This window comes from Mytilus edulis, chromosome 9 (assembly GCF_963676685.1).
Source record: "Mytilus edulis chromosome 9, xbMytEdul2.2, whole genome shotgun sequence".
In the NCBI taxonomy this organism is placed as follows: domain Eukaryota; kingdom Metazoa; phylum Mollusca; class Bivalvia; order Mytilida; family Mytilidae; genus Mytilus; species Mytilus edulis.
The window spans coordinates 13,466,914-13,494,705 of NC_092352.1; the positions used below are offsets into that span (position 1 = coordinate 13,466,914).

Sequence of the window (27,792 nt, forward strand, 5' to 3'; positions counted from 1 at the left end):
GACTTTTGTGATAAGAGTAATGTTAAGTATGACATTTCATACCTAAATAAGTTAACGCCTTTTTAAACTTTGCTAAATCCTGTTTTAACATTAACATAAATTACAAATATTCTTACTTCTGAAACAAATTGTTTTCCTGAATAACAATATTTCATTTCGTAAAAGTTAGTCTTATCATCTAATTAATGAATTCAGCATGTAATGGATTAAAATAAGAAGTGCTATGTTAGGAAATACAATTTGCCATGCTTATAAAATTCACATGCCAAGTTATCTTGCTTTTCTTCAATCTCATTTCAAAACCTCATTAACTTGCATAATATCATTTGGAATCAGATAGACCAACATACCAATTCATAATAGGTTTCTGACAATTCCTTAAAAAACACTTGGCTACAATTTAATTTGGATTATATTTCAATTACGTGAAATATTGGATGGGTACATGTATTACTAGATCCAATTCTTTTCTATAATTGTTATATCCATTTGTATAATGGTGATTACAGAGAAAATGCAGTTTTCCAATTTCTCCGATTCTATAAAAACAATACTAGACACACTTGACTGATAGTATGTAACAGGTTTAAATTAAAAGATGTAAAAATCCTATTTGTCTTGTCAAAATCAGTAATGAAAATTGTAATTACTTTTGCAATTTTTGATTTCAATTAAATACCATACAAGCACTGATGGCATGGCATTTATTTTACATGTACAGGTAAATTTGTGTTTGTGTTTGTTATTTCAAAGCTTATTTTCATATAATGTGACCCTTATCATGACTTTCCCTTCTACTGGGTTGTTGCTACTTAATGTAAACACTTTTTTGATGTCCTTTCTTATAAGGAGTCAATTTCTTCTGAGGGGAGTACTTATTTCTGTGACCTGTATAAAAGTATTGGCTAAAAATCCATAATTTTTTGTGGATGTCCATGTTAACATCAGACACACATCAGGGGTACTTATCTAAAACCTACTTGTTAGTTCTATAGAATATGGCACATCCATCAACATGTTTTCTCTCTGATTCTGTCATGGTTCTGGCTCTAGATTTAGCTGAGAATATTCCATCATATCCAATGGCTTTGAGATCTGGTAGGAAGAAGTTGTAGAACTGGTCTGTCTCTACTTCCTGGAAAAGAAAGCATAATATTGCTAGACTTTATAACTTTGTGTGCAGCAGTTTTTACTGAAACACACAATCGTAAGACCAAACCTTATAAAACTTTGGAATATGAATGTTATAGCCAACCCAGACAGATGACATAATCTGCACTCTGATAATGCCGGTACATTTCATTATCACCAAAAAACACAGATTTTCTAGACTGAGGGTGATTTAAAGCTAGACTTATAGAAAGGACAACTGTCTATCATTGAAAACCATACATAACCTCAACATGTCTTCTGGTTTTTGAATTGTTAGGTTACTGTCTCATTCTACTCCATATATCCTTTAATTTATATTAAACTATTTAAAGAATGACTGTAATATTTTTTCTGTCTATGAAGAAATAACATAAAAAATTTGGTGCACACTGAATAACACGCGTTATTTCGAATAGACAGAAAAAATATTACAGTCATTTCTTATAATTTAATTCTAAATTCCATTTTAAACCGTAGAAAACCATGAAAAAACGTTGATAACGTCACTGTCACATGACTAAATTATGTCTATGGGCTCATAACAAAATACCGTCAGCCAATCAGAAGACGCGTTACATCCAAAATTAAATTATTTCAATATAAGGATTGGAAAGAGACACAGTATCCACCATATTTGTTGTCCATATATAAAGTGTTACTTTAGAATTCACACCCTTTCTTCTACATTAATAAAGCTAAATTCACAAATTTATGGAATCAACCTTTTTCTGACCTTTCTGAAACATCTGCTTTAAACATATACATGTAATTGTAATATTGTCGTCCAAAATAAAAAAAATCACATCTGCCCAAATGCAGAACAGGTCTAGTGTCAAATCATTGTAAATGAAATGGGTTGACATGTGCTACTGACATATTTATTCTATAATTAGCTATTTTCTATCTGCTACCCTATTCATTTATCTGTTATAGTTTATTTTTTAGCAATCTACCATGGTACGGAATTCAAATTTTTGGTTATAAAATTCAATTCAGACAATTTTAACCATTTATTCCATGAAAAAACTTCCCTTTATTGGAAGGGAGTAAATGGGATCTATAAGGCTTATTTTCCTTTTCTCCCCTGATTGTAAGGCTAGTTTAAGATTAGTGAATCAATTTCCTACCCTAACACCACCCTATATATCTTTATTTTAATACCTGTATGTGTATTCTATCTGAAGGTTATGGGAAAACAACTAATTCTCTTATAGCGTGCATATACCTGGAAGTGACATGTACGTTAACGACCATTTGTCTCACGATATTGCATGTATATTGCATGTACGTTAACAACTAAATACGTTAATGATCTATTACAACAGAAGTTAAATATACATCTAATACAATGTGTGATTCTTTGTCATGAGAATGGAGTAGGAAAAGTCATGCCATGCCACATGTAATCATATTTCTAATTATGTCAAAAATAACACTGCATTAAAAATTTACATGTTCAGTATTAAGGTCCTAGTAAAGTCATTTATTCCCTCAATGAAAAAAAAATATTGATATGAATATTCATCCAAACTCTAAACTAAAAGAACATGAAGAAGATTTGGGCCTTGAAATTATTGAATGTTTGTAAAATGTCTTATTTGTTTATATAAATCTAGACTTGCCATGACCTTTCATAAGAATACTACAAAGGATAGGACTTTGTTGAAGACTTTTGTCTCAGTTGTATAATTTTCCTTTAATGAAACAGTTGTGTACGTTTTACTATAATAATCTAATTTTTACAATTTTTTCGTGATATTTTGATTTTCAGTGAGATTGAATCTACAATGATGGAACATGTGTGACATATCACAACTTATATACAGTAACAGCTTGCCATTCCATGTTTCACAAGAAAAACATTATATGTTATTTCTTAAAATAGGAGAAAATAGTAGGAAGTTTATGTATATGTATGACTTATAACTAAGAAAAAGGTTTCTAGCAATTCTTTAATTATGTAGTCACTTTTAGTTGTAACCAGATACATTAACCATAAAAGACAACTCTAATCGTAATAGAAATAGGTTGAACATCTTGTGAGAATAGTTATTGCTTGATATACTCTAAATATAACAACAAATATTATAAACTGACCTCAGACTTGTTATTATATATAAACTGGGTTGATAATTAGCAAATCCAAATCTCAGTCATTCTGAAGCCTATAAATCTCAATTTTGTGGATATTTCTCACTTCATTCATAATATTTCAATTTATTCATAATATTAAATATTAAAACAGTATGCTCGTCATTTTTATAAGTAATTCTGATCTTTTGACTGTTTGAGTAACAACTAATACTAAAATAGACCCAAACTTCAAAAACAGCACACCATATCTGAGGACAATTAACCATAAATGGTACACATAATCACTGAGAAGTTAGTATTACTTTGCCTTTTACGGTAAATTACCAGAGGTCACCACTTTTTTAGAGAACATGTTATAATATATTCATTACTAAGGAATAATCTACTAGAGGTCACCATTGTCATAAAAGCGAACTTTTAAATAATACTTCTATTAACATAGTAATCCATTGTGTCTGTACTTATCTATATATGTTATCATTATTCAAGGTTTTTTTGCAGACATTTGAACAAAACTTCTTATTTGATATCCTTTGTGACAGTTATGTTTAATTAATCATTAAATATAAAAAGATATAAATTTAAAATAAAGTGGGTTAACGAAGATGTCATCTGGCAAAAGCTTTCTCATCAATATTCCTTTGTCTTTAAACCATTAATTAATGGTCTATTAAATTTATAATGTAAATCAACATGATTTTTCCTATTCTAATGTCATTTTGTCTGGTAAATCAATATTTGTTGGTTAAATTTCTTGAACTGAATAATTTGTCATATCATTTTAGCCATTATTAACAAAGAAGTGATTGTATCATTAAAGCCTACATATAGAGTATTTTATACCATTCAATTTCTTATAAAGTTAGTGACCACTAGGTCAACGAACCCCATAACCAAACCAGGTTACAATATGTTTCTTAAAGACCTGTCTAAGTTAAAAGTGATAACAAACTTCAAATATGGATTGTTTTTAGAATAAACATGATTTGTCATAGCTGAAATTTTTGCTGCACTAGGTCAAAAGTCTGGACTATCAGTCACTAAATAGAATATGTATCAGTTTTACATTCTCTGAATTCTTTAATAAATATATGACAGCTAACAAAGGTACACTACAGACATAGTTTTTGCTTGTCTTTTCCATTTTAGTCCTACTTTCCTTAATTACGACTAAATGTGATTTACCAGTTACCACCTTCAGTCACTAGCAATACAACAGATGCCACACTGAAAAAAACTTCAACTTTCCATAGAACCTTAGCTCACCCAAAGTTTTGATGAAGTTGTACTTTTTAATAATCTATAGTGTAGTGTTTTGTGGTCTGATGTTTGTCTTTTCGTTTTTGTTATGTTGCAATGGTGGTATTAGATTGACAACTTGGTATCTCCAGTTTTTTTTTTAAATATTTATATTGTCTAAGACCAAATAGTGTATATCTAGTAAGCCTATCTGTCTATTTTTTTTAGTCAACCTTTGTTGTTGGGTTGCTCTGACACTGAAAAATTACCTATTTTTAGCATAAGATTTATAGTTACCAAAATAAACGTAATCTTATTTAATATTATGTAATTATCTTCAAAGTTAAATAAATATTCTGCTCATTTTTTTGTGGTTTCCTGTATCTTTCAAGTTTAATTTATTATAAATTAGACATGATTTTCGGCATGCAAATATCTTCTTTTTTTTGTATAATCTGTCTTTCATTTCCTGACTTTCTAATTTTCTAAATGACAAAATAATCATGCTGTCTTTTACTCAATCAATGTGACACTTTTTTGAGGTTGGTCTACAAAAATAGCATTTTACTTGTATCTTAATTTCATTTTACATATCTTTAATATGTCTTTTTAAGCATATCTAAGTTACGAGTTTCATTTTGCTTCCCCCGTCTTTTTTTAGAAGACTACTAAATCAATTTATCTCATTGTTCTTTTATATGAAAAATACAAATTTTCATTAAACAAAGGAAACATGTTGTTCCCCCATCTTTTAAATAAAATTGAGAATGTAAATTAGGAACATGTCAAAGAGACAACAACCTGACTAAAGAGCAGATAACATAAAGAATACATCTAAATCAATTTATCTCTTTCTTCTTTATAAGAAAAATACATTTTTTTTTAATTAAACAATGGAAATGAAAAATACAAATTTTCATTAAACAATGAAAACCTGTTGTATAAATTCATGTCAACTATCCAAACAAAGAAATTTCGTTAAAAGATTTGCATGAACAACTGTTGATCATAAATATCTGTAACAGGTTGTTTTTTTCCTTTGTTTCTTTGTTCTCTCTATTTCTTCCTGATATAGATAATTATTATCCAACTCCAATTGACTTGATAATAAACAAGATCAGGATGTTTTAAGTCCTACTTATATTAATAACTATTTATCCAGGAAGTCAGATCATTTACAGGCTTCACCAAAATACTTTAAAGTGAATACATACATACATACATACACTCAAACAAAAAACTAGAGTTTACATTTCAATAACTTTTGAAGGTCAACTGAGTAACCGAGAAAAATTAAAACCCCCTAAAACTTGTTATATAATGGCTGCAAATATTCAAATATAAGGAGACCTAATAATGTACAATTTCATTATAATATGTTTATTATTTATTGCAGAATAATATTACGTAAAGTATTTATAAGCCTGATAAAGTTGACAGAAAATTTCATCTTGCATATTTAACTGAATGATGAAAGACTTTCAAAAACAGTCTTTACCAGAAGTTCTTCAACCCTGGCCAGTACAAATCTTGAGGGGCCAAGAAAACTTTTCCAGTAAATCATTCCTTAAAGATGTTAAATATGAAATACATGTATATAAAGAGTCTTTATAAGCCTTCAAAATAAAACTGGTGCAAAAAGTGCAGATTTTTAATATCAAGCTCTTATAAACATTAATTTTAACACTATTCACGTTTATTTTAAGATGAAAGTTGACAAGAAAAATGAAAACACATAAAATCCATTATTTCTTTAAAAAAAATATAATTAGAACAATTTAACATTGTACGGTCATCAAAATCAAAGTTATTTTTTACAATCAAACAAGTCTGAATCATGGATAAGTAAAATCACTTATAAAATAAAGCCAGATTATTTTGATCACTTCTGTTAATATGTCAATTCGAACATAGCCATGCTTGAAAACAATGTTTCAACATGTGCTAACTAAAAGTAGAAGCTCTGTGCTTCCATGAAGTCATGTATAAAACCACAGGTTTTAAATCTTCTTATCAATCTAATAAGGATTTATTTACAATTGTAATGCAAATGCACCTGGGTTTCCCCATTTTTTTATATATATTTTTTTCTTTTTTATAATAAAAAATCAATTCTACCTTATTTATCTTTCTTGAAGAAAACTTTATAGAAATCTGATTAGAGAAAATTACAAGGATGATATAACGAGCACAAATCAATAATGATTAGTAGTATTGTTTTTATCATATCATTTTTTCCTTAAGATTCTGAAGTTGTTATGGAAACATCTATATAGTATATAATTTCCAGGAACATTATTGAATCCCATTACCATGTAATGTGAAATCTTAGTGGGACCATCACTACTTGTAACAGCTATCAAATTTAAAAATATAATATCAAAGATTTAAATAGGAAAATGAAAAACTTAATCTTATAGGTTACAATAACATATCTTTTGAAAGATATCTGAAATTCTATATATAATTGGGTTATTTTTCTTATTGATCTTTATAATAGAAGGTCTAATTGTGGAAATACTTTGTTTTGGGTAATACCAATTTTGTAGGCGTATCTTTGTTAAATGTTTTCACAATTTGATTAGAATGTTGATTTTAGAGGTTGGCATATAGACACCTGTTTATGGTTGTAGACTGCAAGTTGGCCATAAAACCTACTTTGGCTATTTATGTTATTGGGTTGCTGTCTAATTGACACACACCCAATATCTTTATTTTATTCATGAAATCTAGGTAAAGACGATATATTTTTTTGTATTGACTTTCATTTACATCCACTATCTAACATAAAGAATATATCATAAGTTAAAATTCATTTGGACAAAGCTTAGTCATTCATGTGTAAAATGTGAGTTAAAGAGACCTATATAGTTATTTTTGTACGAGCCTTTTGGTATTATCAATCACGTGTCTAGTACATTGTACTATGATTTGTAGTAACTTATATCTCATCTTTTCAAGTCTCATTCAGATATAAAACATCACTTAAGGTGACAGGAATCCTAAAAGGCCAAAAAAATAAGTTTTGATTTCTGCCTCCTTGCCTACCCTAAATTTTCAAGCCTTACAAATACATTTTACAGACATTTCTGGTTAAGCACTGTTAAAAATTCAGATATTTTTAGTTAAGCTCTGTTTAAGTCAAGATTATTTCCTTGTTAGCCTTTGTAAAATATTAAAAACATTTTTTTACATCTACCTACTCACGACAAGAATTTTTATTTTTTTATTTTTTGGGCCTTACTTACAATCTACGGGTACTTATTTGTTAACCCTTTGATCTGAACCTCAACAAAAAATTTAACCAGAGTATTATATGGAGGTTAAGTTTTACTATCAAAAATATGTACGCTGGCATAATTATTCTTCAATTTTACTTGGCCTCTACCCAAAACCTGAGTAGTCATACAAGCATCACCCCAGACAATCAAGAATGTGTTCACTGGCAGAATTATTCTAAAATAACTTGCAGTTTCATTTTACTTGGCCTCTACCCATGTAGGTTTTAAGGGTAATTAAAACTTCAGTCAATTGTCAATTTATCTATCCTCTTCTCAACAAATCAAACTGAACCCCTCCTTCATGCATGAAAAGTTAACAGCATTTTTGCTGGAAACTTGTTACTTCTCTAAATGTTTTGGACAAACCAAACATCAGTCCTATATGATTTATAATTACTTTGTTGGAGTAAAAAAATATTAATTTCCCACTTATTCAAAATATACTAAAATCTAAAACCACGCATAAAAACCCTATAAATAATATTTACACAAACTATAAAAATTAAAGACCATGAAAAAAATTGACTTTTCTACCCCAAAAGTAGTACATATAATCAAGTGCAAGCTGCAGGCCTATGAATATGATGTCCCATTAGAATAATATCAACTATAGATACACTATATACAGTGCAAAATATATTTCTTGTATCAACTTATTGACCGGTCTTACTTGTAAATGTATTAATGTTTACCGCCTTCAACTTTGCACTTTTGTTTATCCATATTTAATCTTTAATACCACTTAGAACATCAGTCCTAAAGGGATTACCACAAGATGTGAAGAGCCTTACTGTGGATTCATTTATTTTCGTGGGTACCAATTTTCGTGGATTAAGGAAAACCTGCATGTTCGTGGATATTTAATTTCGTGGTTTTGCAGATGTCTGATTACAAGCCTATATAAAATATGTCATTCGTTGAACATTTAATTTCGTGGTACACTTGTACCCACGAAATCCACGAAAATTAGTATCCAACGAATAATAATGAATCCACAGTATAATCCTTGTTAATCCTGTGTATTATAATCACAGTTAATGTGATTTCATTTCATGCTACTTTACATTTGTCATTATGTAGCTAATTTTTATCAGGGATTTATGTTATTTGATAAGTAGTTACAAGAAAATAATTTCTTTGGACCAGTTTTTCTCTCTCGTTTTAACTGATGGTGGAAAAATATGAATATTATCTATTACTCTCCATTTACCCTCAATAACCATTTGCATTGTCTAACAAGTTCAATTTTCATATTTTCAATTGGTGGCAGAATTTGTAGCCACAAACTTCATCTTATGAACAAATGCTAAAGTCTTGCAATTAAAAAATACGTCAAAAAACAAATGATAGAAAATTTAAATATGTCTTGCAAACTATATATAGTGGTTGTAAGCTATTCCATCATTGTTTGATCCTTTAGATGAAAAATAATAAAATTTGAAGATTTTACAAACTACATGTATGTTCCAACTCCTTAAAAATCTTGCATTGCATTATTTTTGTTTACAACTAATGAACTGCAACCATTAATTCCATATTTTTGTCTCTTATTAAAAAAAATCACAATAATAAATGCACTAACAAAAATTCTGAATTTAGAGTCGACTATTTTGAGATTGTTTGAACCCTCATGGTGCATTTTAAATCTCAGGTATGTTGTGTATGTTTTTTTGTCTTTATTTACCTGTAGACATATGATGTCAGCCCCATAGTGTTTGATCTCATCCATGATGCCTTTCTTACGGAAATCCCAGTTGAGGGCCCATGATGGACAATACCCGTACAGTTGTCTGGTACAATATTTATCACACAAGACATTATAGCACATCACAGTGAATGTAGCTGAAAAAATAAAAACTTATAGTAAATAACATAACTAAAAGCTGATTTCCTAACTTCTTGTTTTAAAAAAAAGTTCCTATTTTGCTTAGTTATTATTTTGAAGGTGACCGTATGGTTTTTTTGGCTGTTATGTTACACCCGTTTTGTTGTTCTGCTCCTTACCATAATACAAACTTTTTGTCTGATGAACTTTATCCCATATGTTTATATGTCTTGCATGCACAGTAACATTTATATTCCACTTATTATTTTATTGTTGATAGTTCTAAATGGGAATATTTTAACTAATTATAACCAAGAACAAATTCAGTATGCATTTCTGATGGTCATCATGTGCAATACTGTGTTTTGACTATGGCTAGAAGTCAGTACAAACATTGACCGATATTTCATTAATAACATGCTACTTAAGAGGGAAAGTACAGTAAAATGTTAAAATTTGTACAAATGACCTAAATAAGCTGAATTCTAATAAATGTTACAAAAAAATCAAATATCAATACATTTGTTAATGACAATTACAAATTATCATCTTGTATGTTCCATGTTTTTGTTTTGGATTTACCTACATGACAATATTCTAACATCATGTTTTACAAGGATGTGGTTGTGGGAAAGAAAAAAATGTTCTCGGACGTCAATTTCTAAGACATAAAACACCTGAAGATCAACAACAAATAAATTCAAGGTCTTTTGCTCTAATTTTCACTTAACATGTGTCCTTATCTTGTTTTCCTCAAAACAACAATTTATACATAATGTTGGATAAAGCATGTAACAAGGATTTCCATGGAAAAAATTATCACATGCTTCTATCCTTTTTCCTTCTTTAAAAGAATTATAGACTTTATTAGTTCTATCCTGGTAATATATTTCTTTTCTTCCCAGTAGCCCCTATATGGTGAGCCTATGGTTATCTATTTTATTATATTCGCTCATGTAAAAAGAGTGTAATCCATGCAATCAATAATGCTGTGGGGTACTATCATAGACCATGTCTGACTGCGGAAACATTCCTCTTAAGACATTGTAGTTCTTTAAATTTTGTATTTTTTTTTAGATTATAATTTTTCTAGTTTTTACTATTAACATATGTGATTAAACACTTGCAGCCAGCAGTCATAAAAGTACAGAGTTTTGTGGGAAAGAGGATGTGTATGTTTTTTACCTTGTATATTCCAAAGCCTAATGTTAAACACAGCAAGTCAATGTTTTATTGTGACCTTTTTATTTCCTCAAAATGTCCATGACAATGTAATTCACAGTTAAAATATAATCAAACATTTTAAATTAATGTCTTTATAGTCGAAACGTGAGAAAAACGCATAATATTTTGTAATTTTGTAATAGTAATGTTTTTGTTTTTTAAGCCTTGTTTTATGATATATTACGTTCAATGATAAATGAAGAAATTATTCATGTAATAACAAGTACCGTAATGACATATAATTATATTAAATTCATACAATTGTATCAATTTACAGTTATGTAACCAATTTTAATTTATGGTCATGTGAAGGCATTTTAGATTGCATTCCAGTCATATGATTAATTTAGGTTAAAAAAATGTTTATGGTACATCTATAGTAGGTCAAAAATATTAAATCTGGTCCATTAAGCTTCTACACAAATAAACAATCCCACATTATTATTTTACAATTGTTAAATGTCCATTGCACAAAATGTTATATAAACCTATGAAAGCAGACTGTTTATGATTATAAGAATATACCCTGCTTTCTGCTAGAAGGAGACAATGCTCACAAGGCAAAAGTTTAAAGAACGATTGGTCAACCTACATTTACTCTGCAACATAATTCTCACTGAGTAAACAGTCTTTGCTCTTGTTCTTGAACACTATAGACTTAACAGAAAATACCAGTCCTTAGCTAGTCTTTGTATTTAACCATGTTTCATATTACTATTTAAACATGAACACAAAAGAAGGAATAAAAATGCATTAATAATAACATGTAAATTTTATAAGGGGATGTCACTTAACATGGCTAACCACATTAATAACCTTTAACACTTCATTACCATGCAGTAAGTCTTCAAGGACACATAAGGTACCCCTACACAACCACATTAAAAGAAAATTGATAAGATATTAACACCCTATTATTGTTACAAAAGATGTTATATGCATTTAATAACCACTCCTACATACATGTACTACTCCCCCATTTACACCACATATGTATATAATTTCTTCACACATATCTCTACATTTCCACCAGTGTATAGTAACACTGTATTTTATAGTCTAATTACATATATACCATGCTTTACACTAAAAACAATTGTTTACAAGTAATAAAACTAATTCTCTTTGTTTACCACTACTTCAAAGTACTTGACAGACTTTCATTGAGGAAAAAACATGAGAAAATTATCTAAACAACAAAAATGTTTTAACTGTGGACAAGATATATGCACATGTATAAAAAAAGCCTGAATTAATATTGCTGACAAAAATAGGACCAAAATTTCTTATATATTTGTGTGCATCAATGTGAAGAGTATTCTGCATGTTTGCTGCAAACAGGATTCAGATATGCCACTGATCCGAGAATGTCAGTAAAAATGACCAATATGATAGACCAGATTAGTACCAAATATCAAGAAGCTTTGAAAGTAAAGCAATAGAAAATGTGTCAACTGGACGGAGGCAAACCTGTGTAACCCCTCATTTGGAACAAGGGTTTAATCAATGTTTATAGACAAAGAGAGTTTGGTGATGTTTGCTAAAACAACTGGATGCAAAGAGGCAACACCTTGAAGCACACCTTAATATTTTATTTTGTCACAGGATATTTTAAGGACACTCCACTTCACGCTAGTTTACACACCCACTTTTTCTATTTCTAGGTATCTACTTTTTGGCAATTAAAAAGCAATCATAACTATATTTGTATCTGCACATTTAACTTTGTAAGTAAACTTGAATAAAAAAAGTAAGGCGTCATCAGACATGGTATACGGTACTTGTATGGTAAAGAGTCATTAAATAAAAGCCACTTTAAGAAAATTGTTGATCAAATTAGTTAAAACCATGAGGCAGAACTTACTAAGTTAAGCAACAATGACTAAATATATATATTTTTTTATCAACACCTGATAATATCTAGCCTTAAAATTTAAGTCTGCCAGTAATTTATGTATTAATAGTAAATTCCTTTTAAAGTACAAAAATGTAAATTTGAGACTAACGAAGATAGTCATGCATCCTTCATTTTGCTATTACTGTAAATAAGGAAAACTTTTCAAATAGTTGCTGAACAGGATAACAAATGATATAACTAATTCTTCCCTCAACAATTAGCCAGATTAAAACATGCATAATACTAAAATGAACTTTGATTATACCCCTGTAACAGAGATGGTAAAAGTACACGGAACTATTCTCGCCTAATGTCTAAATGGAAATAATATGGCGTGTATTTTCTTATCACATGGAATACTGGAACTCTGGTGAAGAGTTGTCTCAATAGCAATCATACCTCATCATCATATTTCTAAAACACATCCTTAAAATACAAAACAACAGATCATCTCCAAATTAAATTCTGAATCTTATTTCTCTACTCTCAATGAAGTCGCAGAATCCACTTGTCTACTTCCTACCATTGCTTTCTAGTGCATTGAACCAATAACACTTTCAGGGACGGGAAAGAACTCCTATAAAAAATAACGAGCCCTGCTTTCAGAAGGGGACATAACCTGTACACTTACCTGTTGCTTTGGTCTTGTCGGGAGGTGACAGGAACATCCATTGCCTTTCTGGTGGGGCTGTGCTATTGACTAAAATAGAAAAACACCAAATAAATTGGTTTATAATTTTATTTTATTACAATTAAGGTAAATATCATTATGCACCTTAAAATCATTAGAAGAAGCAACAAAGAGATGGATTCTGAAGTATAAACTTGAAAGCATATTTAAAGTGTTATCAGAAGTCTTTTTTACCCTCTAAAAACTAGGTGAATGATATTGTCATTCTGACATTTGATCTCTTTGCACTAGGAAACCATGTGACAATGAATTAAATTATAATTTTTTAATAAATGAATGATTCTTTACAAGTGATGTATTTGCTTTTGATCAGCCAACTGGATAAAGGAGGGAGAGTTGAAATACACAAGACTCACTTAAACCTCATATTTCTGATTTTTACAATCTAAAATTTGGAAAACCATTTAAGAATTTAATCTTTTGGCTACACTGTGACTTGAAGATGACAGATGACAGAATAAAGGAGCCATTTCTTTGCTTTGGGTTTTGTTAATTTGTGCAAAATTTAAAGCACTATTAAACCGGCCTGGATGTCACTATTTAAGTTTTCTTTGACGAGGCAAACTTGATTCAAGACTGCAGTTGTCACAATCATTTTTTTTATAAACTTGGTCAAAGAAAAAACTGCAAAATGTGATAAACTCTGCCAAATTTTAAGAAAAATAGAATGTGATTCTATTCCATTCAAGTCCTCAAAGTTTTCTGGAAGTTGTAACTGTAAAAAAATCCATCCCAAACTTTGACCAAGAAAACTTTGATAGTGACAATTGGGATTAGAACTTTTACATTACACATCATTTCTTTTCAAAGTTGATTCAGTTAACTGTATGTTTCTAAACAGTTTACTGAAAGTAAATATAAGTATTGTACTTATTGTAACAGCCTGTTGTAACCGGAACAACAAGACGTTTTTTTCTTTCTCTTTTGGGGACAACAAAGTTGCATATGACAAGCGAAAACCCATTAAAAAAATAAACACAGATTACAACCACAGAAAGACATGCTGGTATTAGCCTATCAATTCCATAGACAGTTCCCGTATTTTTATAGATGCTTTGTCCAAATCAAATCATACCAGTAAAATAAAGCATTGATTTTTGGGTAAAACATATGAAAATTGAAATGTCTCAAGGCTGAGTGACCTAATTCTGTAGTCAACCAATCAATACATCCCATCTTAATGTGAATACTTAAGGTGTACTAACCACAGCAGTTAATACTGTATTGTTCTGTAACAAATCATTAGAATTTAATTACCATTATTGTTCAGTATCAGATCGACCTATTTCATATATATATTATACATGGCATGTGATGTATGATAAAAGATTTAAATTAAGTAAGGTTTTATGTCCTGAAATGTCTTTGATGGTTTATAAGATATATAATTTTGTTTTAATTTGCATTTAACAATTATTTTCACTATCATCTTCAGGGAGATCATAGGAACAATATATACAATCAAGTTTATTAATTCTAATCATTCAACATTTTACAACGCAGCTGTACAAGACAATGTTCCTCCAGGCAGACATCAAATTCAAAGTAACAGAAAAATACGGTTAAGCTTTCATCTTTGATTAAACAATAACACATCCAAGCAAAATTTTACCTAAGCTTATATCATAACTGTAGTAATCCATAACCAGTTAATGAAAATGCATTGTTAATGTTTCTCAGTAACCACATTAGCTTGAAGGTCGTAACATGTTTAGTATTGACACAAAATAGTAACAATGTCCTAAGAATTCAATGAAACATAGTACAATAACAGGAACAATATTTGACAGTGACATTTGTACAACCAACCAGACCTAAACCACCATCATCAGGCATAAATGAGGTCATATAAGTTTTGGAGCACTGTTTTCGTACTCACTCAGAATTACACTAATCAAAATACCAGATTTTTAGGACTAAGCGCCAAGACTCCAAATAAAGTTCATGGAAAACAAACTAAATGCATATCAAAAACACCCAATAGTCAACAAACTATCCAGAGGACTTGAACTGAACTAATTGCCTGTTTGCATATGCATAAAATATTGTGGGGTTTAGTATGAACAGTCCCCCTTTCCAATCCTTATGTATTTAGACCATATGAAAAAGTCATCAAGCATTAAAACAAAATCGAAAATGTTATGATAAAGGCTATAAGTGATTTAGCCCATAACTATACAACTGCCCCAAATATGAACCCAGGCCTTATATACGGCCTCTGAAGATATAACACTATTTTGTTTGTAAACACTTGTATTTAACTCAGTTATAATCCTTCAAGGTAAACTACTACTGTTTATACATTATGGATTTTTGCATAATAATTTTTACTTCAACTTAACTGTCACAAAGAAAAGTAATTACATATATAAAATTATGCAATTTTTCTAAAATGAATAGAATGTTAAAAATCAATAATCCATTAAAACAATTAAAGCTTTGCCTAATAATTCATATCTTCTTATTATTAAAAACTTTTCAGTTAAGTTATATTTGATTTTTGTAGCAATGAGTTATATAATAATTGATAATGCAGATTCAATTTTTTTTCTATTATTATGCCATAAGGAACTTTCAGAAATTTGATTCTAAAGTATCTACAGATTTTCATGGTCCCTTGCATTTGACCCACTTGGTTGACCTATTAATGGACCAAAACTTTGAAAATTGGTGTATTGAAAATGTTAGACAGGAGTTGGTCTCTCCAAAAAAATCACGACTAAGATTGATCGTAAGTAAACTAAATTGTTCATGACTTCAGATCAATCTTAGTCATAAGTTTTTTTTGTGAATTCGACACAAGATCTTCAGAATAACTGGTTCTTACTTTTATGTCATCACTGACTTACAAAATTTCAATCAGTTGACTTCCCATGTTAGATCAGAAATAGTATAGCATAAAATGTTCATTTGAGAGGAACAATTTATGCATTTTACCAGTTGAGACTCAAGGACTTTCTCGTAAAGTCAATATTTTGTTAGTTCAGAAGACAATGACCTGAGAAATATCAGATCAGATGAGTACATTTTACACAAGATACATTGCATGCACTGCTGTTGAGGAATTGCCTACAGAACCCTTTAATTATTATATTCAGAACAGAGTTTTGGAAAGTATTTGTGATATTTTTCCTGAAAAATTAATAAGTCTTTCTGCTGTTCGCTCCTTAACCTTCAGCTGAGTGTTTTTAGTTTGACAAACATAGAAAAATTTCTTCAACTTAGCCATTTTGTTCTCCAGTTGCCAAAAGTTTACAGACAGACTGTTACAAATAAATGCATCATTTTCTCTAGTGTATTTTAAAATATCTCTTTAGGATTTTTGGCAACTTTATATGGAGAAATGACAAAACTGAGTGATACCTATGACATTACGTACTTATCCAAATTGTACCATATGACACAGTCTGCAAAGGTTTCCTATCTATTACACACACTTTTTGTTGGGTAAAGACATGAGAACCCTGACACCCATCTAAACTTAATCTCAAATTGATCTATAATATTACATCTTTGGCCTATTGCTATCTTCAAATTTAAATCATCTGTATTACCTAGGTATACCTATATAAACATTATCCTTCAACCTTTGTCTGACATCTTATATCAATAAATCTACATTCTATCCACATTCATATCACCAAACAATCCCTCCTTGTTATTCAATGGTTCAATGATAACTGTTCACAAAGAAAGCACTTATTTCTTCATCATTAAATTCATTTTGGCCTTATAAAAACAGAATAGTTTTATTTAACATTCTAATGTTTATTTGGACTCAGTTGACCAACGTTTCTCCCTTGGGACATTTGACTATTTCCTGTCTGATGGCCAACAACCATATATAAAAGAAATAGTTGAAATTGTTCATTGTTATCATGAACACACCTTGGTACACAAGTTCAATGATATCATTTAAAAGATATTTAATTGTATAAAAGCACACTTTTCTTTGACAACATCCCCACAAAAAATATGGGTGATCTATCTTTATAAAGTTTGCCTAATTCCCATTCAATGATCAATTTAATGTCACTAAGAATGGGCCAAAAGGTGGCCATTTTCAAATTACAGGACTACTAAGTTTCATTATGGACCATTCCTTACAACATCACAGGTTTACAGTCAAATACTCAGGCGATGGTACACTATATTTGTATATCATGATGATGAAGACAAAATATCATTATATTTATAATTGTTTGCCCTTTGTGGATATACTACAAGTTGAGGAACTAACTTAAAGGACCTCTGAGTGGCAGATCCAGGGAGGAGGGTGTCCAGGGGTTATTTGGATGATCAACGCTTTTGAATAGAGACATGGTTGGAACCCCCTTTCAAAAATGTCTGGATCCGGCCCTGGTTCTTTAGATATTTATTTTGTTGTTGAGTGTGGACCAGTAAGTAATGACCACATCAGCGCAGAGTTGCAGTTTCCTGCAGCTAGATAATACTCCTACATCATAACACAGCCCACATAATACTTCCTTCCATTATAGCTTTCTTACCATCGTACTTCCTTTCACAATAAGGAAATCTTAAAGCATTTTATAACCATAAGTGGCTCTTAAGTATGTCCTTTTTAAACGATTCATTTTAAATACTGAGGTTGCCTTTGAATTGATTTATAAGGATAAAAACTTCCTTAATTCTATGAAGAATACTGTTTTACAAAATACATCATTCAACCATTTTCCAACTGATATAATGCACAGCATTTTCAAACTTTTATCCTACAGGTTGGAACCTGCATGTTTTTTTGTTCATATCTTATAAAATTCAATAAATCCATTTCTGAAGATCTTTTCAAAAATCTATAATTCATAAGGTTTCAATGCATGATAGAAATTTCATCCTTTGAGAAATTATCAATTATGCAAAGCAAGAGACATAAAACATTTTATCATGTCTGGACACACATTATTTATGTTCTTTGACACAGCCTATATTTTACTTCTACCTTCACAGTTTAAACCTGAATTGTCATTTTCTGTATGGAGTTAATATAGGTGTTGTGAGGTCTGCAACCTTGGCAATTGAGGAGGACCTTTTAAATGTATTATAAGTTTGTTGACATTAATCTATCATGGAACCTATTAATGCAAGGTTACTTTGGAAGACTTTTACCAAAAAAAAATTAAACTGACACCTTGCTATACAAAAAGCAGAAAGTTACTAGTGTTACAATTCAATGGCACTTGGCAAATAAGAACGAAAATTGGGATAATTAAATGCAACATGAAAAATTCCATTTCATGACAATGACATTAACCTTTATCCAGCAACTTAACATAGAGCATGACAACATTAGTTTTACATGTTATTTTAGGACCAAACATTCAAATATAAAAGAAAAATGTTTACTTGGAAAGCAGAGGACCCCTAGTAAATGTGGGAGTCAATGTAAAACATGGAAAGCAGAGGACCCCTAGTAAATGTGGGAGTCAATGTAAAACTAATGATGTTACATGGAAAGCAGAGGACCCCTAGTAAATGTGGGAGTCAATGTAAAACTAATGGTCTACCTGGAAAGCAGAGGACCCCTAGTAAATGTGGGAGTCAATGTAAAACATGGAAAGCAGAGGACCCCTAGTAAATGTGGGAGTCAATGTAAAACTAATGGTCTACCTGGAAAGCAGAGGACCCCTAGTAAATGTGGGAGTCAATGTTAAACTAATGGTCTACCTGGAAAGCAGAGGACCCCTAGTAAATGTGGGAGTCAATGCAAAACTAATGGTCTACCTGGAAAGCAGAGGACCCCTAGTAAATGTGGGAGTCAATGTAAAACAAATGGTGTTACATGGAAAGCAGAGAGGACCCCTAGTAAATGTGGGAGTCAATGTAAAACTAATGATGTTATGCTTTCTTTGTTTCTATTTTTTGGCATTTATAAAATTGCTCCCAAGGTTTGATTGCTCTTATTAAAACAACAATTTTGTAAATTTATCATTTATAAAGGGCATAACACAAAAAACAGCCACCCATTTTCAAACTTGATCTGTGTTTGGTGGCACATGTTTTAAAAAGCATTTTCCATAAGTTTTAAAAGATTAGGTAAAGGCTAAGTAAAGGTGCAAAAACAGAAAAATCAGCAATTTCTCCATTAAAAAAGAGACATAACTTGAGAATGCTAAATTGATGCCATCAAAATTTGAACTTGATTTGTGTTTAGTGATAACTAAGCATTGTGTATAAAAATTCATAAAATATGGTTTAGGCAAACTATCGTTGGAGAACAGATATTGGTCTGTACCTACATAGACCAACATGGGTAAACCTTAGGTACCCTACACCTAGTAACAGGGGCATAAAACAAACTACCCTATCCTTTTAAATATGTTTTTTCAATACACATAAACAAGGCACAAGTTTATTTGGTTTCAATGACCTTGACTAATTTTTCAAATAATTTCTACTTCAAAAGATTTTGAACTATAACCATATATTTATTGAACTCAATTATAAATGTTGACACCAAATTTAATGTTTGTTTAAAAGAAATTAACTTTAAAAGTTAAATAAAAGACCAATGAGCCATGCACAGAACATTTCTATCACATGATAATGGTTCACATACATCTAGGTTACCTTACTTGTGATCAAATTATTTCCTGTTAATGCAAACTATGATTACTTAGAATTATCTATTTCCTCCAAGTTCAAACAAAGATTTTATCATGTTTTTTCAGAGAAAGATTTCAACAACCTAGTTACTAAAAATTCCAGTTTTGTCTTCACTCATGTAAAAACTTGTTTTTTAACTTACATTTTCTTGCACGTAATGTGATTAAATAAATTATTGGATACATTCTAACGAACCCTCATTAGTAGGATTAATCAACAGTGTAATGGTAACTGCCCCAAAACAAACTACCCATATCATTAAAGTGATGAAAACCTTTATGTTTAGGAAAGACAATTAAACCTGACAACAGCTTTACTAATTGATCATGGCAGAATCATGTAGGCATGAACCAAACTAAAAGTATACAACTATTATCTGTCTGCTTATTGACAGAAGTAATCATCACAGCACATGCTAGTGATATTGTTTTCTATTTATAGGATTTATGAATACTTCAAGATATTTCAGACCTAAGAACACCAGTTAACACATTTGAAAATTAGTTTTTCCTCCCCCACAGAAAATGCAATTTGTTCTGCAATACATAATAATCTTTTTATTCTCAATTTTCTTTATCCCAAAGTTGACTTAGAAATATTCTGCCAACTGTGTAGTAAAAACCCTTGCCAAAGGGACAGGTCTGTTTGGTTGTGCAGAATCTATAGATTTGCAGCTACGTCAAGTCAGAACGGGGATGTAAAATCTGATGCCTTGTGCAGGAGTCTCGATAGTGCCAGGCTCTCTGCATTTAAGAACCCTTGAAACAACTCTTTGAGGGGGTTCGTGGGTGTCTTGTTGCAAGGCTAAATTTATGTCCCTAACCAATTCACCCTTATTTTCCAGTGTCAGTGGCCTTCATCCTGGTCGAACCCTTGTTGTAAGATATACATATTGTATGATTGTCAATTGTTGTTGTCCTGAATATGTATGAAATATTTGCCAATGGACATGGTGCAACCAACAACCAATCAAATCAATGTTCTATACCTCAAAAATTCATACTAAAAGTATTTACTACTTCAAGAACTCGCGACAGATCTTTGCCAACTCCTTCAGTCTAGATAGACATGATAGATATAGGTATCTATTTATAATACAAACCAAAAATAAAGCTAATGACAAAGTCGATATACTACTATTTCCATATTAATACATTGATCTATAATAAGATAGATACATTAATGTGTAGTTTATCACACCTGTTGCTTAACTGAAACTGAGAATAAACTGAAAAACATGGTGCCATTAAATCACGTGAGAGAACAGTTTGTCAATAATGATGTGGCATTTAACTCGTGAATATTACTTAATTATGATTCATACATGTCACAAAAAAACTTGTATTTTTAGTTTTAACTATAAATACAAATCTTTCTTCTATTTTTTAGGCCAAAGTTTGGTGACCTCTTTCCTTAAACAACTAAGAAATCACGTCAATTTTTTTTAATTTGTGAATTTTTTCAACCGAAAAAACATGTCAAGCAGCATAATAAATATTTACAGACATTCAGGCCCAAAACTGTTCAAAAAAACATTTGAGTATGTTTAATGTACCATCAGTTACTAACAGGCCTTTTTTACTACATATTTCCAACAATGATACCAATGACTAGTATTACTTGAATTAATCAAAGACGATCATTTCCTTCTATTCTTTCTTTTTTTTTTTATGAAAGACTTCCTCACTATAACATTAATTTGTTCTTATCAATACCTTATTATATTATGTAGGTCAAAAATAGGTGGAATATTATTATACAGAAAAAAATTTACAGGATAAAAGTCAATATAATCTCTAAATCATTTGTTATGAGTCTAAACATAACCACATATCAGATGACCGTTTTCAAGCGTTTTCAAGCGTTATAAATATTCATAGTTTTATGAATTATTCATTTATATTTAAAAACTCAGACAAGTTCAGACCTCTGTATGTAGACTTTTGAAGTACTTAAAATTTTAATAATTCAAAAGTTTCTCTACACAACCTTTATTTTTTTAATTAATACTTCCTAATCATGCTAAGAACAGGATTGTATATACTTAATACTGAAGGCCAGTCAGTGCACGAATGCACATGCAAGTTCATTTTTATATGGTATGTAAATTAGTGAAGTGGAAGTGGTTTCAACCCTCAAAAATCAAGTACATCATTTCAATTAAGTATTGCAAAAAATGGCACCTATCCCTTCCTTTGGTGATTAAATTAAAAAGGTGACATCATATTGAATGAAACATTGAACCTACTGACATATGATAGTAAATCCATCACTTTGTATCATGGCATAACAGAAAACAGTAAACAAGAAAACAAATTTTTCCATCAATTATAAACAGATAGTCCCTCGTGATTTGTTTATAAAGTACAGCTGTATATAATGTACATCTTATATAAACTCATTTGTAACAACTTTTGAATAAATGTGTTTTTCAATAAAAACAAGCCTACATATATCCCCTAAAGTACTAATATCATACCCGTAGCCAGGGGGGGTTCGTTCGAACCCCCCCTTGAAATCAAATAAGCACTGTTAAAGTCATTGTTTTGTTCAAATTGTGACTGTTAAAGTTGAGTTCATGAGTCCAACGAACCCCCCCTTGGAAATTTCTGGCTACGGGGCTGAATATTCATTGTAACCTAACATATATTTCATATCCTTCCTCCATTTTTATCGTAAAAATTTAAGGACTTTTAGCTGCTTGTTTTAACCATGCTATTTTAAGATTAGCAGACATGTAGTGTAAATAGTTTAGTCTACATGGTCTAAGGTACATTTCTATAAAATGAACAGTTGTTTAGTGTAACTGGGCCAAGATCTTAAGTTAACTGTAAATTCTTCAAGGTAAAGACAATCTTATCAATTTTGGAAACCAAAACCACGGAAGGTATTGTTGACTTTTGGACCCTAGAATGGAATGATTCAATGCCCAAAAACAGCTCAAGGTGACAAATACCAAGTGACCCAGTCAAAATGAAAAGCCATCATTAGCGTCATTTCAAAATTAGTAACATTTAATCAGCATGCCAAATTACATGAAAAACAAACGTACAAATTTGTCCACATGTCAACATATTTGATTAAGGTATCATTGGTAACCTAAAGGCATAGTCCAATAAGATGACGTAATCCAAGATATCAGGGACAACCTAAGGTCACATTACACAGTTCATAGTACTATATATACACGTGTAATTTATAAATGTTTATGTATGACACATAATTACAACTATGATGTTTTTTGATGTTTAACTTTTGTGAAATTCATAAATACAAAATTTTAAAGATCAACCCCTTTTTTTAAACAAATTTGTCAATTTTTCAATTGAATTTCAAAAAAAGAGAAAGACAATTTAAAAAGAACAAAATTTTCTGTACTTGACAATTGATCCTAATTTTCTTCTACATATAATGTTATACATTAAGTCATATCATAGGTTATCAAGGTTGAAAATGGCATTTTAATATACTCTTGAGACAACTGTCAAAGTTGTTGGATTTTTTATGTTAGGTATATTGACAAAGTAGTAAATTCATAAAATTCATACCATTAAAAATTTGGATCTATACTTTAAAATAGCACCATTAAACATGTTAAACCGTAAAAATTTCATACAGAAAATTATTTACTTTCCATTAATTGTGTATTTCTACTTAAAAACGTTTCAGCTAAAATCCATGAGTTCTCCAATGATCTATTAGAAATCTTTGTTTCCAAGACAAAGAACATTTTCAAAACAAATGGACTGATGTTTTTACAAATTGCTGATTAATTTCAAAGTTTGCATAAAGCTGAATCAAACAATAGGTTCCATATATGCCACGACCGGGTTTAGAAGATAATCAATACTACATACTCCAAATCCATCTCAGTTGAACAATGCAATAATACCATATACAACCAGAACCAATCACCCAAACTAAGATCAATGCTTAATTACAGTAAAAGGCAAGAGAAAATATTTACTCTCATATGAAGTAGTATTAATTAAAGTATAAATATTTGTTTAACCAACAAATACTGCAATAAGCCTATAATTTATGATATTTGTTCAATTTATATTGGATTCATAAGTGCTCAATTTCTGGTACAAAGCTGTGAAAGTGTACATAGTGATATTGTCTATTATTTCAGTCTAATTTTTAATCTATGAATAATTCAGTCAATAAAAGATAAATGGTAAGAATTGGATAATGGGTATTTACTATTATAGGTAATTTCTTCCTTTCTCAGGAGCACTCACTATACATGTAAGAAAAGGTAGACTAAAAAGTCCAAAATAAATAAAACCTTTGCAAAGCCCTGAACATGTGTACAGCAATTGGTTTTTCAACCCCTCTGTTTTCTGTTATTATTCCTGTAGTTAACAAAGGAAAAACAGATATACAGATACTTACATGAACTAAGTTCTTCTGGTGGAATCATCAAAGTTTTAGGAATGGTGCTGGTATCAGTAGCCATGTAGAGCGGTGATGATAGGTTGTACATGGGTGGGTACATGTATGGCCAGTACCAGTATGGCGACATGGCCATGTAGGACATCGTTGTGCTTGAATACGACATTAATGGATATGTAGATTGAGAATTTGCATAGGAAAAATCGTTGGTTTGGTTACCAAATGGATAGTTATGATTGTAATAGACAGTAAAAGTAACATCAGTGTCTGTGAGATCTATGAAAACACTGTCTGGATACAAGTAGGTACCAGACTTGTTTTCTTTCTTAGCAATGTCAATATCAAGAAGTTGTTTCTTGGTTTGTGCATTCTTGTCTTTTGATAAAATGTTATCATTTGGTGGATTTCGCTTGCGAGAGAGGGCACTATAGGTGGAGTTGCCTTGGAATTCCGGAGTACTAGTATTTGAAGAAGTGATTTCGGCACTGCATTCAGCCTGTTCCTGTACATCTTGTGAAATCTCTGATGTCTCAACTTGATGAATCTCCTTAGACTTTGGGTCTTCCTCTAATGTATTACAATAGTACTGTAGCTGGTAGAGATCAGACTGACATTGTGGACAGTCTGCAGGGGGACAATCGTAACGTATCAACGGACAACCTGTTGTATATCTAGCCAGCTGTTCAAGCTCATCTTTTGTAAATTCTGATTCTGTAGTTTCCTGATGAGTACTTGACAAATCAGAGTCAGACTGGATTTCAGAACTAGATACAACAGAGCCATTGTCACTCTCCGATTCCTCAGTAATTGAACTTTTCTCACTTGAATTCAAATCATTGCATATCACGTCAACATTGTCACATTCACCAATACTACGAGGCTTATCATTACTCTCTGGCAATATATACGAATTATTCAACACATAATTCGCAACAAATTTTGAATAGGATTTTTTGGAATTTTTACTTAAATTCGTAGTAGCACTATAAGTGTCTTTCTGATGAGATTTTTCTAAGACTGAGATCAAGGCACTAAGATTTTTAACGTCTTTCTTTGTTTTAATTTCTTTGGGACTAATTATTTCTTCTTGAGCATCACTCTCTGAACTTTTACTGTCAGTATCAGTTGTGTCTTTCTTAGCCCTGAGCAAAGTGTCAGCAAGAGATCGCTGTTTTCTGTTCAGAGCAGCTTTCAAAGTGTCTTTCAAAGGAATAACAATTGGTGTATTTGATTTGTTAAATTTTTCTCTCTTCTTTGGCTTTTGTCTCCATCTATTGTTCCCTTTAGAACGTTCTTTTAAACATCTCTTACAGGAAGAAACTGTTGTAGTATATGAAGGATAAAAATGTTTTAAATCAAAACTTACAGCGTTAGATATGCTAACTACTTCTCTTTTTGCTCCGATGGATTGAACGACTACTTCTTCCTCCATTGTTCACTAAATTAAATTATGCGTCTTTGATATTAACGAGAAAACAAAATGTGTCACGAGCACACCTGAAACAATAGGAAGTGTGGTATTACATAAAAACCACCAATGTGTCCTTCATACGATAAATATAATCCTTCATAAGAAAACAATCTTATTGTTGTAAGTGTGTATAAACAACAACTTATCACGTCAATAATATTAAAATGTCCACCACACCTAATAGACTACTATCTGTGATGCTCCCACATTGGTGTATGATCATGAATGAAATGATTTGATTCTACCTTTTGATTCAAGAGGTATTCACACAGTGATCTGTTCACCTGGTCTTCCTTGAGCACATGTTGTAAGTGTGCAAGCTTGACTTCCTGTCCTTTGTCCTGTGTCCAAACAAAGAATCTTAGATGTAGTCCATTGAATTGACCTCACACTTCTAATCATCTATTTTACTACCTGCAGGTAAAATAGTTGTTCAATAATAAAATTAACTTCACTCCTTTCCCTCTAGGCAAAAATTAACAAGTGAACCATGCTGTGTCTAATGACAAGTCTGTAGGATTGTGTAAAGTAATCTAGACTTTAAAACATATTGATGACAAAGACTGCTTGGGACTTAACTTTATACATAAAGCTAAACCAAACCTATTCAAAGTTAGTCAAGGATAAAAATATAAAGTTCATAGTGTGTATTTAATATTAAGGTTAAATATTAATACAAGAATAGACATGTGATTAAAATCACCGCTTCTTTATAAAAGGATTTTTTTTAAATAGTATAAAATAAGCTAAAATGTCTGAGAGCTTACCGGTACAGTAGTAAAAGAGTTGTAGTAAAATTTATCTTATCTCAATAGGTCAAAATAGTACTGACAAGTTTTGTGAATGAACTTAGAAGTGAAATCTCACTGTTTAAACAAGCCCACCTTATTTTCTTATCTAGGAAATATGCTAAGTATTAACACCTCCTCAAAATACTCACTCAGTAACGATCTTGCATCCAAGAATTTACTATAGTGATAATTCTCCTTCGTTTTGACGATTTATTCCTGATTTGAGGTGTTAACAATAAAATGGTCATCAGTAAACAATTACACAGTAATGAAACATGTCCTGACAATAATTGACAATTTCCTTGACATTTAGGACAGCCTTTATGGACTCTTGTCTTTCTTAAAAAATATCTTCTCTACGAAACAATCAATAACAACGGAAGAAATCCACGAAATATTTACATCTTTTCTTTTTGCCGAGCTGAAGTATATTGAAGAAATCTATGATGACATTCTCCCACCGATTTATTTATGTTGATACACTCATTAAGATATGTTGTTGTATATATATACCTGAGCTATAGATCAATATTCTCTCTCTAACCCTCAGGTAGGATTTGAATGCACACTAATATCCTCATGTTTTTATAGATGGCACTGGACTCTAATCCTAGAAGCTGTCAAACAAGGAATCCACCTGAACTTCTTGACATCATCGATGTTAATAAGGCATCAGTAGTCATGTGACTTCTCAATGAATATTATTGAACTGTAATACTGTTTGATAGACAGGCAGTGAGCCTACTACACACACACAGAGTATCAAGGCTAATTATCTTATCTATACTGCACAATTTATCAATCATTATGTAACAAACAAGTTATGGATTCACAGGTCATAAATGGACATATCAAATAGGATTGTTTTCCACAACAAATGTTGTTCTCATGCTCTACTATGTTACATTGTGTATCTCACTATATCCGTAATATTATGCAAACGTATGTAATATTGCAAAAAAATTAATGAATACTGTCTTTACCAGAATATAAGATAACCTTCAGAAGGACAATACTCCTGATTATGTGACCATAAACCTTATCTTAAATATAGTACCAAATAACTAAATACAATATCATACTATTTCAATACTAATTTTAAGGT

The 27,792-nt window shown here is 30.8% G+C and overlaps 1 protein-coding gene across 7 annotated transcripts in view; it reads right to left on the reverse strand.

Annotated features, from left to right (window-relative positions):
* LOC139489532 (CCR4-NOT transcription complex subunit 6-like) overlaps window positions 1-27,792 on the reverse strand; it is an 82,669-nt gene that overhangs the window by 14,243 nt on the left and 40,634 nt on the right. For 4 of the 7 annotated variants that reach the window (XM_071276039.1, XM_071276037.1, XM_071276038.1 and 1 more), the window contains 3 exons: window positions 13,344-13,412; window positions 9,451-9,608; window positions 981-1,135 (listed from right to left, as the gene is read on the reverse strand). In XM_071276039.1, coding sequence (XP_071132140.1) covers window positions 981-1,135; window positions 9,451-9,608; window positions 13,344-13,412 — 382 coding nt within the window. Of the gene's footprint in view, window positions 1-980; window positions 1,136-9,450; window positions 9,609-13,343; window positions 13,413-24,425; window positions 26,446-26,836; window positions 27,449-27,792 lie in introns of those variants that run through there. The other 3 variants (XM_071276034.1, XM_071276035.1, XR_011656196.1) reach the window with 3 other exon arrangements.